The sequence below is a fragment of the Primulina huaijiensis genome, chromosome 7 (genome assembly GCF_012295235.1).
Source record: "Primulina huaijiensis isolate GDHJ02 chromosome 7, ASM1229523v2, whole genome shotgun sequence".
In the NCBI taxonomy this organism is placed as follows: Eukaryota; Viridiplantae; Streptophyta; class Magnoliopsida; order Lamiales; family Gesneriaceae; genus Primulina; species Primulina huaijiensis.
In genome coordinates this window covers 8250086-8266075 of record NC_133312.1, presented here as the reverse complement: position 1 = coordinate 8266075, position 15990 = coordinate 8250086, and the positions used below count along the sequence as shown (strand labels likewise).

Below are 15990 nucleotides of genomic sequence, written 5' to 3'. Positions count from 1 at the left end.
AGTACTACATATACAGGTCACATTCAATAGTGAAAATATTTGTACTTAAAATATCATTTTCATCATGATGCATAAACTATAAACATAAACATTTTCATAAACTTTTCATGATGCATAACATTTAAACAAAAACATTTTCATAATGATGAATCAACTTTAAACATAAATATTTTCACATAAACATAAACACATTCATATTCGTATCCATATTCATATCCACATATTCATATCAATATATTCATATTCATATCATCTTCAACATATTCATATCATCATCAACATATACGTATTTTTTTTTCCTTTCGTTGAATTCAGATCGTTAATTGTGACTTTTGTGTTCATCTACGTCTACGTCTACGTGTTAGGCGATGTATCCATCTACATGTAACCACAGTACTGAGCGACGGGGACACCAGCAACACTCTCATCGGTCAACTGGGCCTTTGCCTATCCTCATCGAATGGAAATACGATCGTCGGGCTCCCTCTGAGGCCTTTTCCCTCACGATATCCCCATTCTTATCCTCATATCCTCATATTCGTATCAATGAAAATACGATCTTCAGGCTCCCAGTCGGACCGTCACCCTCACGATATCTCCAACATATCATCGTATTAGTCACAATTACTTCACTTCCTTCAACGTTTCATATTATCATCACTTTATAAAATTTAAACATGCATATAATGTTTTACTTCTAAACCAAACATGCAACATATCTTTTAACGTTATCGTTTCCTCATAAAAATCCATAAGCATTTTAAAATAAACCTTTTAACATATAAAAATCCATAAACATTTTAAAATACACATTTTAGCAAATTAAATAATAAAAACATCCATAAACATTTCAAATAATCATATTAGCATATAAAACATCATTCAGGACACTGCCATGACGTTTACTAATTTCTATGTGTAAAATGACTGTTTTACCCATGGAAGTAAAATTCCACGTTTTAGACTTTTCCTTAATTTTATTGACTCCAACATGTCCCAAATAATTATTTAAGCTTACATTAATTTTCTCATATTTTTATTTAGCTTAAATCAAGGACTTTTAAATTAATCTTTAAATAAGACGTATTACTGCGTTTTAATCCAGAATTAAACCAAACATTAATATAAAATTCCCAAATTAAAAAATTAGACGTTTAATAATTATTTGAGCTTAAATATAATTTTTCATAATTTTATAAAGCTTAAAACTAGGCGTTTCAATTAATTCTTTAATTAACATTTCGCGCGGCGATTAAATCCGGATAAATCCAAACCTCGTTATTGTGATCCCAAACTTTAAACATAGCATTTTTATTATTTATTCTACCCTTCCAAGTCATGATCCACCCCCGTGGACCCATGGTTTCAATTTTAGTCCTATTATTTTCGTTTTTGATACCTTATCGAACCACCCAAGCCATGATCCAGCCCCTGGCCCACCCCTTCCCATCTCTCTAGGACCCTGATGGACCAGCCTGGCTCGCCCCCAGGCTAGATGCAAGCCTCCTACTCCCTATACACACAGCAGCGTACACCTCATGGGGGAGAGTCCCACTTCATGTGGACTCCTCCCCAGCCGCCTCCCTTGACCCTAGCCGCCCTAGGACCCTACATAGCCTTCGAACCTGACCCCTAACCGGCCCTGGCCAGCCCCATGCCCTATGCATAAGAAACCGAATCCATGATCCACAACATGCAGCAAAACTCACTGCCCTACCTAGTTAACCCACGGCTCCAGCTTGAACGTCCTGGTTTGCTGCTTTTGTGTGCGATTCTAGACCTTTAAACTTGTGGAAAAACATGCTAATTCATATACTAATTCATGGCAGCCCCTAAACCACATAATAAACAAGTTTTTGGATGACAACAAAAGCCTTAAAAATCACCTATGATGCAAATCCAAAAATATAACATGATGCAACTTGTTTTTCATGCAAAACACAATTAAATAAATACTATGGTGTGATGGATGAGTAAAAGGAGAATTATGGCGTGCCTTTGTGTTTTAAACGCACGATTTTACGTTGACGATTGAAGAACGACGACACAAAGACGATGGCTTGAAAACCTCATGAATAATCAAAGCTTTTACCTTCAAAACCCTTGAAGAATTTGATGCTTTCTTTTGTTTGATAACCTTGAGTGCATTGTGATTTTTGCATAAAAGAAAGGAGTTTTGATTGTTGGGGGAAAGGGGGCATGACACATAATGAATTAAGGGGTAGGATTTGTATATTATATAGTTAATTAAACCACTAATAAGGCTTAGGCCTACTAAGAGATTAATTAGGCCCATTAGTGCTTTAATTAAAATATTAAAAATAATTTTGTTTAAATAAGTTTGTGAATTTATTAGCCGGGTTGCCAAAACTTTTATATTTTTGTTGAAAAACCAACACCGATAAAATTCACGTCCCGACATATAAAATCACCTCAAAACCCCTTATTTTCAAAAATAAGAAAAAACAAAACCCATATTTTAAATAATTAAAAAAAATTAACCAATAAAAACATTTTCTATTTTTCATCCCACGGTCTCCGTTCCTCGATCGCAACTCAAATATCCTTAAAAATACATTTTAATGCAACCATGTAGAAAAATATATTTTAAACATGTAAATATGCACAGTATAATTAATTTATGCAATTAAAATATTTAATTAAAATACTGAGGCATTTAATAATTGCATGCATGTGGTTTGCGTGGACCTTCAAATTTTTGGGGTGTTACATAAACACCATGTTTATCCAGTTATGTTTCTATGTGATTGAACTGATATATCCAGATTTTTTGCCTAAACTGCTTGAATGATTAAAAGCTACTAAAATTTGGCGAAGATAATTATTTTTAAAGAGGAGTTTTTAATTCAGTTCTTAAGGTAGAGTTTTTTTACCCTCAAACTGAAACTGTTTTTAGAACTCATTTGATTTTAATTCATTTCTTGAGGGGGAATTTTCTTACCCTCGAACTGAAATTGTTTTTAAAACTCATTTGTTTTTAATTCAATTTTTGAGGGAGAACTTTCTTGTCCCTCAAACTGAAAAAAAATCTTTTATTTACTTTAAATATTTTTTTGATTCTCACAAAGGGGGAAAATCAGCAGTTAAAATTTTTAAAATTTTAATTTCGCTTTATTTGCTCAAATTTTGTGATCATCAAAAATGAGGAGATTGTTGGAACATTTCATGTTTGCAATCTTGATCGTGATGTTAACAAAACTTATTATTTTGTTTATAAGGATTTACATAAGTGCGCAGAAAATCTGAAACTGATCAAGCTTCGAACTGATCAGTTACTGAGCCAAAACTGAAAGTGCCAACTGATGGCCCAAGGTGAATCAGTCCAATTGAAATATCAAAGATCAGTTCAACTCATTGTTCAATTGATAGGTGGTTCATCGGAAGAGCTTCAGAAGCCCGACCAGCTGATGAAGAGTTCAACTGATGAAGAGTCCAACTTACCAGTTCAACTAAAGTAGTGAAATCAGTTCAGCTGACGAGCCAACTAATTTCACCAAACCAGTTCAAGACCAGTTCAACTGATCAATTCAGAACATCAGTTAGGAATCAATCAGTTTGCAGAACACGACAAGCTTATCAAAGGTGGAATCCAGCTGCGCGCATTAAGGAAAAGCTTTTGCCCAGTCAAAGGACAATAATGGACGTTGCAGCAGAGCTTAAAGACAAAGCGTTCCAGAATAATTGTCAGAAAGGACAAAACAAATATCGAGGAATGAATTCAACGGACATATTTGCTGGTGCTACAAATACAGACCAAGATCGTCAACAAACTTAGAGGTGTGAAACAAAAAAAGAAGAAAGGGCACGCTCAATTCATATCAACTTACAAGAAGCAATCTGCCTAGAGGGAACACTTTAACGTGTTATAATCTTATATTAGAAACAAAATTCCCTCAGTGCGTGAGAACAATTTTGTGTTGTATTCAGATACCAGTTCTCTCTCACACATTCACCACCACTCATATATACAGAGAATAGAGCTTATTGATTAGCTGAGTAAGTCTTGCACAAAGACGAAAAACGAATGTATATAGTCTTTAACACATAGATGTTAAACAAATGTTGGCTGAAAGGTGCTACCTTCAGTCTAGGCTAGGAGTTCAGTTGAGGCAGTAGAGTAAGTCCTAAGCTGAGTGGGTTGTACAAAATGTTGTATAAATCAAAGTCTTCTAGTGGATCCTACCCGAGGAGGTATAAGGGATGACGTAAGAGCAGTTGAAGTCTTCGAACATCCATAAACATATCTTGTGTGCTTAATTGTTTAACTGTCGTTTTCAAACTTATTTGATCAGTTCGAGCTGTAATCAGTTCAGTTCTCACCATAACTGAACTGATATATGCTTGAACTTATCCTCTTTTATTCAGTTATTCAGTTCACACAAGTTAAAACACTTTCAACTATAACAACTTTCTTAATGAATGATTACTTCGAGTATTTTTCTCTTGGTTTAACGCCAAACTCGATTTAATTCATCTGCGTTTACATTCTTAGAACACGAGCTATTGAGGTTCATGGAGAATATTATTTTTGATGCATCTTCGCATGTGTGACAACTGCTCTATCAAATTCAGTTTGGTTTTCTCTTATTTTGGTGTGATGGGACCTGACACTTTTCCCTCTTGGTGGTCCTTGGGAGATTTTTCTAGGGGTAACTAGGGATTGATCCTCCATAGTTGTGTTCATTTCTCAATCTACGACTTTGAGGTTTGCAAAATATTTGCACGGTCTTGAAGATCATTGAAACCAATCTTTTCTATGGTTGTTTCAAGGTTATTTATTTCTTGAGACATTTTTTATAAGACTGATCAATTTTCTTATTTGGTTAGAGGTTTTTGCACCACTTTTACATTCTTCTTTTGGTGTAATAAATGTTCTGTACCAATAGATGGTGGTAACATTCCTTGAGTTTTCTTTCGATTAGAACTAGGTTGTTCTAGATTTGGATTTTTGTTTGAATATCATTCAACATTTCAAGAATTTCTTCTTGTTTTTCGAAGATTTTTTCAATTTTTGGCGGTACGTGGTATAACTAGTTGTCATAATTTTATATCATCTTCTAGATCTCTCTAAGACCTCCTAAAAGTTTAGTGGAACTCGAGACTATTTCTAAGAATATAGTATTTTGAATCATATTTTATCTTAGTAATCTGATTCATTCCTAGTTGCTCTTTGTTTTAAATACTCCAAAACATTATAATAAAACTTGAAAAATAAAAAATCTCGAACATATATTCCGACCCATGATTTTGAGAAATTTCTCCTTCTCAGATAAGTAAGTTGCACAATATTATTAATAATAATAGTAGAATAATATGCCTGAATTGTTCAATTTAGACTTTGATACCAATTTAATGCCCTTTTATAAACATTTATCAAACAAAGTTTCTGGGAATTTTTGAAAATATTTAAGTCAGAATACTAAATATTTAAGTCTGGATACTAAATTGGGCAAGCTTTAAAAAAATCAGGGACTATATTAACATTCAAAGAAGAGGGAATAAATTGAGAACTGGTTTACACTATAAGGACTAAATTGTGTTTATTCGTGGTCCGATTACACATTGACCTCACATAGATAAAGCGTTGATAGGCTCGTAAGCTCAAATATATTAGGTGAAAAATCTATCTTTGTTTTCTTCTTGGCTTGCATAAGCTACATGGTACCGTTTCTTGTTTTGAAATAATTTGTCCCGCTTCACTAATCTATAAGATATGTTCATCTCAAGTGGACTCAAAAATTTTAAACTTGCGGCTATCGTAATCATTCATAATAAACTCAAATATTTAATGATATTACCTGATTTAAAATTTTATTCGAAGTTTAAGCTCTAATGGTTCCTTTTCAATTGAAGCTGTGATATCCCTGCTGCCTTCTGTTTCCTCTACTCTAATTTTGAAAGGAAAATATAGGTGAATGTGCAAGAAATGAAAGCTATGGAGAAATTCATCCAGGGATCTGTTGGTCCCACTTGCGGAAATTTGAGATAATAAAACTTGAAAATAAAGAATAAACTGGACACCGAGATTTACGTGGAAAACCCCTAAAAATTATTAGGGTAAAAATCACGGGCAATATGAAAAGAATTTCAACTATAATATTTTGTGGTGTACAACTCATTCACTGTATTTCCAAAGAGAACACACACTCTCTTAATACAGGAGAACAAATACCTCACAAATATTATAGAACTGAGCACTCAAATGCTATAAAATGAGAGAAAACTCGAAGAAGGGATAATTTCAAAATGAAAGGGGGAGCTCTATTTATAGAGCCTTTGTCAGTGTGAAACCGCGTTTAAAACGCGTATCTATCTGAACGTTTCCTTCCGTTTCAAAATTTGTTTCGGCCATGACAATTATTTTGCCAACTATTGTTGACCAATTATCTTTGCCGACATTTCTCCCACTTGGAGATTTGATTTAGAATCAAACATATCTCCACACATCCTTTCAATCTTGTCATTCCCTACTGCTTACGTTTCTGCTAGGCCACTTGAGGATCTACACCACTCAAACTTATTAGTGTTCACTGACTTGGTCAGAAAATCAGCTATGTTTTCTTTCGTATGGATCTTCTGCATATCCACACTTCCTTCTTCTACTACTTCTCGCAAAAAATGAAATTGTACTCCAACGTGTTTCGTCCTGGAATGAAAGGCTGGATTCCTTGCGATGTGCAAGGCACTCTGACTGTCACAAAACAAAGGAACATTTTCTTGTTTGTGCCCGATCTCCTCCAATAACCTTTTAATCCATATTGCCTCCTTGCAAGATTGAGTAGCTGCCATGTATTCTGCCTCCGTCGTAGATAACGCCACCACTGTCTGCAGTTTTGAAACCCAGCTTACTCCTCCTCCTGTAAGTGTAAACACATAACCAGTAGTAGATTTCCTCTTATCAGGATCACCAGCATAATCTGAATCGACATAACCCCTGAGTGTAAAATCTGATCTTCCATAACATAAGGTGCATTCAAGGTACTCTTAATGTATCTAAGGACCCTCTTAACAGTGCTCCAATGCTCTCGTCCAGGATTCACCATATATCGACTAACTGCTCCCACTGCTCGAGCAATGTCCGGTCTTGTACAGATCATGGCGAACATCAAACTTTCCACTGCTGATTCATATGGTACTCGAGACATCTTCATCCTCTCTGCTTCACTGCTAGGACACATCTCTGAGGATAACTTGAAGTTAACAGGAAGAGGGGTCGATATTGGCTTACTATCTTGCATGTTGAAGCGTTGCAAGATTTTCTTCAAATAACTTTTCTGGGAAAGCCAAATCTTTCTGTTACTTCTGTCTCGGTGAACTTGCATCCCTAGAATCTTGTTTGCTGGTCCCAAGTCCTTCATATCAAATTTCCTAGGCAACTGTGCCTTCAATCCTTGGACATGATCTTTTTTGGGGCCTGCTACCAACATCTCGTCCACATACAACAGCAAAATGATATAATCACCACCAGACCTCTTGAAATACGTACAAGGGTCTGCACTCAGTCTGTTATATCCAAGGCTCATGATATAGGAACAAATCTCTTGTACCAACACCTCGGCGCCTGTTTGAGACCGTACAGAGATTTGTTCAACCTGCAAACCAAGTTCTCTTTGCCTTTTTCCGCAAAACCTTCTGGCTGGAGCATATAAATTTCTTCTTCAAGATCTCCATGAAGAAACGCCGTTTTTACATCTAGCTGCTCTAGATGTAGGTCAAACACCGCACACAATGCCAACACTACTCTGACTGTTGTAAGCCGAACCACAGGAGAAAATATCTCATTGAAGTCAATGCCTTCTTTCTGAGCATACCCTTTTACCACCAATCTAGCACGATACCGCTCCACTTGGTTATTGCCATCACGCTTGATCTTATAGACCCGTCTGTTTTCAATGGCTTTCCTTCCTAGTGGTAGTGTAACAAGATCTCAAGTTTGATTCCTGTCTAATGCTTCCAATTCTTCATGCATTGCTATCATCCACAAGGATACATCCGAGCTTTGAGTAGCTTCGTGGAAACTCGATGGCTCACCATCCTTTGATAATAGACAATATGCAATATTGCTTTCAGTGACATAATATGAAAGCCAACCTGGTGGTCTTCTGTCTCGAGTGGACTGCCTCACATTGGAAACCTCAGACTCAACATGTTCTTGTTCTTCGTGCTCTGGTACTGCTTCACAAGAAATTTGACCTTCGTCTGTCTTATTTTCCACCTGAAATATAGTAGTTTCTGAATTCTGTGTGCCTTTGTCTCCCTTTGCGTTATCTTCCTCGAAGATAACATCCCTGCTGATGACAAGCTTGTGAACAGTAGGATCCCACAAGCGAAACCCCTTTACTCCATCAGCATAACCCAAGAAGATACATTTTCTGGATTTTGAATCCAACTTCGATCTTTCTTGCTCATTGTACAGAACGTACACAGAACTTCCAAATGTATGCAAATGAGAATAATCTATCGGCTTTCCAGTCCACATCTCCATCGGAGTCTTCAGATCAATCGCCAGTGAAGGAGAACGATTGATAATATAACAAGCGGTTTTGACTGCTTCTACCCAAAATGACTTTTCTAGACCTGCAGTCCTCAACATAGCTCTTGTTCTGTCCAACAAGGTCCTGTTCATCCGCTCCGCCACTCCATTCTGTTGAGGTGTGTAAGCTGTTGTGAATTGTCTTTTGATGCCCTCATGTTGACAAAATGCATCAAACTCATCACTGGTATATTCTCCTCCATTGTCAGTCCTCAGACACTTGATTTTCTTTTCTGAATCAAGTTCAACCCGCGCTTTGAAATCTTTGAAGATCTGGAAAGCATCTGATTTCTTCTTGATTGGATACACCCAACATCTCCTAGAGAAATCATCAATGAACGAGACAAAGTATCTCGCTCCTCCTAGGGATACAACCGGTGCTTGCCAAACATCCGAATGAATCAGCTCCAATATGCTTTTGCTCCTGGCAGTAGAAGTGCCAAACTTTAATCTGTGTTGTTTACTGGTAACACAATGCTCACAAAAGGGTAATGACACTTTTGTAAGTCCNTACGAGTTTTCCACCCGATGTCATCCAATTGCCCCAAGGACAAAAGATTTTTTGTCAGTCCTTTCACATGTCGTATTTCCTGTATGGTGCGAATGGTGCCATCAAACATTTTAATTTTGATAGTACCGACCCCAGCGATTTCCAAGGCATGATCATTTCCCATGAATACAGATCCTCCTGAGACTGGTTCATAGTGATAAAACCATTCTCTCCGAGACGTCATGTGCCACGTCGCTCCTGAATCCATAATCCATGTTTCACAAAATTTGTGTCTGTCTTCTGCAATTGTTGCTGCTTCGCTGAATAATATTTCACCACTTCCTGAAGTACTGGCCACATTTCCTTGAGAACTCTTCTCGATACTCGTACACTCTTTCTTGAAGTGCCCTTTACCGCCACATTTAAATCAGTAAATATTTTTCTTCTTACTTCTCGACTTTGATCTACCTCGTCTTTGGCTCCCACTGGAGTCACGGTCTATAAATCTTCCACTTATCATCGGTAAAGCCTCTGCCTGCTTCGATGTTACCAACTTATCTTCCTTATTCTTGCGCCGGCTTTCTTCTCCGAGAACCGCAGTTAAGACATCGTCGAATCTTAGAAAGCCCATAAGAATATTGTTGGTAATGTTGATGATAAGTTGATCATATGAATCTGGTAGACTTTGAATTACAAGCTCTGCACGTTCATTTTCCCCTATTTTATGCCCCATGGAAGTGAGTTGGGCAAATAGAGTATTCAGTGTGTTGATATGGTCGGTCATCCATGAAGATTCCGCCATCCGAAGAGTATAAAGCCTTATCTTTAGGAAAATCATATTGTGTAGCGACTTGACCTCGTACATCTTTGTCAGAGTATCCTAGATAACTTTGGCTGTTTTTATCTCAGAGATACTTGACAAAACTTCGTCTGCTATAGCCAAGTGTAAATTGGCAACAGCGTTGTCATTCATCTCATTCCACTTTCCATCGTCCGTAATTTCCACCGGTCTAGCTCCAATAGCCGCCAAGCAATTCTCCTTTCTTAAAACTGCTTGTATCTTTATTTTCCACAGCATAAAATTGCTTCCGTTGAACTTTGCTATCTCGTACCTTCCCGCCATTATGTCTACAACAATTTTAGTAGACTGGACAAAATAATCCCGCCTTAATAAAAAAAATCTCAAAAAATCTTTTCTGATATGTAAGATCAGTCTAGGCTGCAACCACAGAGCATACTCAGAATTTTAAGAAATTTTAAACCAAGGCTCTGATACCACTTGTTGGTCCCACTTGTGGAAAATTGAGATAATAAAACTTGAAAATAAAGAATAAACTGGACACCGAGATTTACGAGGAAAACCCCTAAAAATAATTAGGGTAAAAATCACGGGCAAGAGGAAAAGAATTTTCACTATAATATTTTGTGGTGTACAACCCACTCACTGTGTTTCCAAAGAGAACACACACTCTCTCAATACAGGAGAACAAACACCTCACAAATATTATAGAACTGGGCACTCAAATGCTATAAAATGAGAGAAAACTCGAAGAAGTGATAATTTCAAAATGAAAGGGGAGCTCTATTTATAGAGCCTCTGTCAGTGTGAAACCGCGTTTAAAACGCGTATCTATCTGAACGCTTCTTTCCGTTTCAAAATTTGTTTCGGCCATGACAATTATTTTGCCAACTATTGTTGACCAATTATCTTTGCCGACAGGATCTTGGTAGATCTTCATGGAAAGGCTTCAGAAGAAATGGGTGATTCGTTTCAGATGTTTCTTCGGATTCTTTACCAATGACAAATGATGCGTTTACTGCAGCAATGGTTACCGTTGTTAGGGCAGCTCCAAAAGATTTCAGGGTCGTGAGGCAAGAATGTGCTGCCATTAGTATCCAAACTTCATTAAGAGGTTTCCTGTTGGTTAATTTTTTATTTTTGAAATCAGAATTCGATCTTGGAATACGAATGTATAAATTATAGATTTGTTCAATCTAATTTTACTAGAATGATTTACTTGTACATCAAGGCAAGAAGAACTTTAAGGGCTTTGAAAGGACTGGTGAGACTACAAGCCATAGTTCGTGGCCGGCAGGTTCGAAAACAAGCTGCTGTGACCCTTAGGTCCATGCAAGCTCTAGTTCGTGTGCAAGCTCGAGTCAGAGCTTGTCAAGTACGCATGTCTATGGAAGGACCGGCTGTGCAGTAGATGCTCGATGAGCACCGCAGAAAAGATGACTGCTTGAAACATGCTGAGGTGCGTACACTCCGATACTTGGTGTTCATAAATGCTCGATAATTTATGTTTCTTGCACTAAATTTTCAGGAAGGGTGGTGTGACAGCAGAGGAACTCTTCAAAATTAAGGTAAATATACAAATGATGCAAGATGGGGCTGTCAAGAGAGAGAGGGCACTTGCATACTTTCTGGCCCAGAAGGTATTGAGTTGGCTACAAAATTGGATCTTTTTTCTTTTCTCCTTTTTACTTTGGAGGTTTATGTATATTCAACTCCTTTTGGTAGTGGAAGTTGAACCAGAATGTCTCTTCTACCTCAAAAGCCTCTGTTCCCTCGTTGAAAAGTTATGAATTGAACAAGAATAAGGTATGTTGGAGCTGGCTAAAGCGATGGATGGCTGCAAAGCCTTGGGAAAACAGATTCATCGAACAATATAATTCCGAACCCTTAGAGACTAATACGGAAACTAGAGACGGATTTCGAGCCCATTTCTGTGAAAGTCCAGAAAAATAATATTTGCAAGAGGATATCAGTGAGGCCTCCACTGGCTCGGCTTCATCTTCGATTTTCACGACAGCTCCAGTTTCGGGAAACACTGCTTTGGATCGAAAAGATGAGAGCAACAAGGGTAGGCCGAATTATATGAAGATGACAGAAGCTACCAAAGCCAAGCAAAGGAACCACAGAACTCAAAGACCGAGCATGGACAAGTTTTCAAGAAAGTTGTTTGATGGAGATGATTATGTACTGTAAGACTTGTCATGAACCCACAACAGCAACAGCTTGTTGTGAAGACGATGATGCAAAAACTGCAACAAGATTTGAGGTGTGATTTTAGTTCTGCATTTTGTAAAGCAGCAGACTATGATTGGGACCATTTGAGTGCTATTTAATTATCAATATGTTATTTACACATTTCAATATCAAGAGATTTAGTACATGAAATTGTAAGATCGTGGCTATAATCACATTCACACACGATTGATGGCTTGAACCTTAACACCATTTTTGAAGTTAAGAACGATGCCATACTCGAGCTCAATCGGATTCTCCATCTCTGATGAATGCCGGAACACATACTTTCTGTATAAATGAATCATTGAAAGTTTGATTTCCTGCAAGGAGAATTTCTGTCCGATGCATGCTCGAGGTCCGATTCCAAACGGTATGTTGGCATAAGGGTGCCTTTGCTTTTCCTCTTGGCAGTTTGGATCGAACCTCTCTGGTATAAACCTGTCTGGTTCAGGGAAGTTTCTTGGATCTTTTGCCAGAACTCCAAGAGCTAACCAAACCCATGTTCCCTGCTAATTTTAGAGTCATGTTGTTAACATGGATCATACTATTAAGTAACCGTGCATTATTAAGAAAATTAGGCTGAAAATGCTAGTAGATGAATTCAGCACAAGATAAATAAAAGGAATATTATGCTGCACCTTAGGGAGGACATAGTCTCCAATATTAACTTCGGCTGATGTTTCTCTTGCAACTAAGGGAGAAACTGTATAAAACCGCATTGCTTCTTTAATCACCTGCATTCAATAATCAAGAGAAAACAATGTTTTTCAGCTTTGATTTTTCAGTACTGTGATATCAGGTAACTTATCACAGAAACTGGCCTGATCAATATATGGAAACTTATGTTGAAGATCATGAGCAGTAGGCATCTGATCATGTGGACCAAAAGCGTCGATCTCATCAACCAACTTCTTCTCGACACTTGGATGACCAGCAACAAGATAAATAACAGAAGATAATGTGAAAGATGTTGTTGCTGATCCAGCCAACAAATGCTCATATGTTGCTGCACTAATATAATCTGGTGTAAATATTTTCTTTGAATTCGCCTCTGTTTCTCTTGCATTAAGTATGAGGGACAAGAAATCCTTTGAGCCACGTTCTTTGTCTTTCATTTTCCTCTCAACAATCTCATCGAGCTGGCGACTCAGATTCTGGTTCGCTTGATCTACTTTCCAGTCCATGGTTCCAGGTATGCTCTTAAGGATTTGACGAAAGGGTTCTTGGAGCATAGGAATTAGTAGGCCTAATATGATTGAAAAAGAGCCGGATAAATCCATTTTAAGCTGTGTTGTGGAGTAAATATGCTGGTTTATGAATTTCTGAACTGGATCTAATTCTACATCATGATCATCCTTTTTTTCAACAGAATCATGAGTTTGTTTTGGTTTAGAGAGGCCAAAATCCACTCCAAATGCAGCTTTTCCAATCACGTCTGTGGCTAATTTGATGGAAAGGTCCGAAAAGGGGAAACCTTGTTTAGATTCAAGATTTTGGGTTGCAGATGCGATGACTTCTTGCATGGTGGGGACCAACTTGGCTAGGTGAGATGGCTGGTAAACCGATAGTATCGTGTTTCTCATTGCTGACCATCGAGCATCCCTGATGAAAAAAACGAAGTAAAATGGTGCAAAAAATATAATTTGGATGAAAATTTGCTACAAACTTTTAGAGATCAATGTGTAATTAATTTACTTGGTGAAGAATAGGCCTTTTTGATGAAGAGGTGAAGATGCTATAGGAGAAGGAATGCTTCTATTTGAAATGTACTTGAACTTTTTTATGCCAACTTCTCTACATAGTTCAGGATCTGCTACAATCACCAGAGGTTGTCTCCCCATATGAAACCTGTTTTTCAAGACCATATCAATTCAGTTTCTTCATCAACTTCCTCCCGGAAAACAACTTTCTTGAAATTAAATGAGAAACCAAGATGAAGTCTGCATAAACACAATGCATTTGTTACAAAAAAATATGACCAACAAAACAAGGGATTAGAGATCATAGACCTGAAAATAGGACCGTATTTCTTCGCAAGAATGGAGAAAACTTCAGGGCCATATTTTGCAAGCAAAGGCAGGTGGCCGACTAAAGGCACTGCAGGAGGGCCAGGAACTTTTCTAACACCCCAATAAGGTCCATAGAAATACACCAAAACTCCAGCCGAAAGGGCTAAAACTGTGAGTACAGCAGATGATAGTATAGGAGTCCTGATTATTGAAGGCAGCACTGTATCTGTAAAGATTTGAAAATTTTCTGGTGAAATCTCCATTTGAGGACGGAAACAGAACTCGGCAAAGGTGAAATTCTTGTAAAAGATGTTGGAATTCAATTCAATTCAAATGTAGAATTAGTAGTTGCTTAGAATAAAATTTTCTTGGGCTATTGTCCTTGTTGAATGATGATTATATGGCAAAATGGTGGGACCAAAATCTATAATGTGTTGGATCTCGGTTTTCTCGTGCCCAAAACGCAACGGAAGTTTAAAATTTTTATTTTATTTTGACAATCAAAATATTTGTTGGAGCACTCATATGGTTTAAATAAGAATATAAACATTCATAGGATGTTAAAGAATATATCTTTATGAATAATTTCACTAGTCTCTAACTACTCCGGTATTAGCGGACGTAGCTCTTGTTGTAATTCCCTACGAACTTTCTTCAAAGAACTCCTAATCCGGTCCATGACTGGAATATTTGTTCATCTTCTAATTTGCATTAGAAAATTAGAATATGTTTTGCGAAGAGATAGAACACGAAGAAGAAATCGATCAATACTATTAATGAGGAATTGCCGAAGACTCCTTGCAAAAGAAAAGAGATTTTGAGAGCACACGTTTTTCCCTTGGGAAGAGCCGAAAGTTAATGAAAATCTCTTTTTGTGATTTCGGATGCCCCTCACATTAATGAGAATCAAATTCGCTTTATGATTTCTAATATTCAATTTTCTTAATTAATTAAGTCAATTAAATATTCAAAAAATATTGCATGTCAAATAAAAGTCAAAAAGTCTTTTGAGTGGATCTCATGTTAGACCGTCTCACGGATCTTAATCTGTGAGACGGGTCAACCCTATCCATATTCAAAATAAAAAGTAATACTCTTAGCATAAAAAGTAATACTTTTTCATGGATGACCCAAATAAGAAATCCGTCTCACAAATACGACCCGTGAGACCGTCTCACACAAGTTTTTGCCAAGTCTTTTTCCTTTTTCAAATTACCTACCAAACTTTCGAAATGCATGCCTGTGCAAGTAAGAAATAATAAAATCCTTATTATTTCATTAATCCATCATTTACTTAATTAATCCAATTAATTAAGTTAACTATAGATTTTAATTGCATGCCATATCAAAAGCCAATCTCGATTATTAATACATATATTTTGAGAATATCATGCATTAACATTATTTTGCTTTGTGTGCAAGCTACTAAATTATGGTATCATGAATATATCCATATTACATAAATCAATATCATATTTAATAAAAATTTAATGGGCTATATTTTAACTCAATTAAAATATAGTTTGATTATTAAAGCCCATTTAAACTTTAATAAATTTACATGATGGACTTATACTCTTACAAGCCCATGATTGATGCTCCCATTATGTTAATCTCATCATAATCCCGATCGGCGATCCAATATCATCGACGTGACAAATTCAACATATTTGTTATTATGATGCACACTTTAATTTCGAGATCACCAAAGTCTAAATAAGGCAGGTGTACTCCTTTGACTGTCTAAACAGTCATGCTCTCAAAATTTCTATAAGTTTTATAAACTTTATTTATAAGCTTATCGATTGATCATATCAAACTTATTTCTTATAAATTCAACTCATTGAATTTATTATCTCAATGTTTTCTATAAATTCAACTCCTTGAATTTATTATCTCGACC

General features: G+C 36.8%; 1 protein-coding gene and 1 pseudogene across 2 annotated transcripts; one reads left to right on the top strand and one right to left on the bottom strand.

Annotated features, from left to right (window-relative positions):
- The first annotated feature begins 5936 nt into the window (after window positions 1–5936).
- Window positions 5937–12036, top strand: LOC140981565 (protein IQ-DOMAIN 6-like; annotated as a pseudogene).
- A 106-nt stretch (window positions 12037–12142) lies between these two features.
- Window positions 12143–14416, bottom strand: LOC140981379 (cytochrome P450 711A1). 2 transcript variants are annotated; one of them, XM_073447766.1, is made up of 5 exons: window positions 14088–14228; window positions 13774–14018; window positions 12900–13680; window positions 12717–12812; window positions 12143–12584 (listed from the first exon to the last, which is right to left on the bottom strand). In XM_073447766.1, exons 2-5 carry the CDS (start codon window positions 13941–13943, stop codon window positions 12255–12257), a joined length of 1377 nt encoding a protein of 458 aa, XP_073303867.1. In that variant the 5' UTR covers window positions 13944–14018; window positions 14088–14228; the 3' UTR covers window positions 12143–12254. The 2 variants fall into 2 exon arrangements, with proteins under 2 accessions (XP_073303867.1, XP_073303866.1); XM_073447765.1 differs by having other exon boundaries at window positions 12145–12584; window positions 13774–13926; window positions 14088–14416.
- Between the last annotated feature and the right edge of the window lie 1574 nt (window positions 14417–15990).

Coding starts and splice junctions, on each gene's coding strand:
- LOC140981379 (XM_073447765.1), bottom strand. CDS start 14,350: ATGGAGATTTCACCAGAAAATTTTCAAATCTTTACAGATACAGTGCTG. Junction 13,927..14,087: donor AAATACGGTCCTATTTTCAG/GTCTATGATCTC, acceptor CTTGAAAAACAG/GTTTCATATGGGGAGACAAC. Junction 12,585..12,716: donor GAGACTATGTCCTCCCTAAG/GTGCAGCATAAT, acceptor TAAAATTAGCAG/GGAACATGGGTTTGGTTAGC.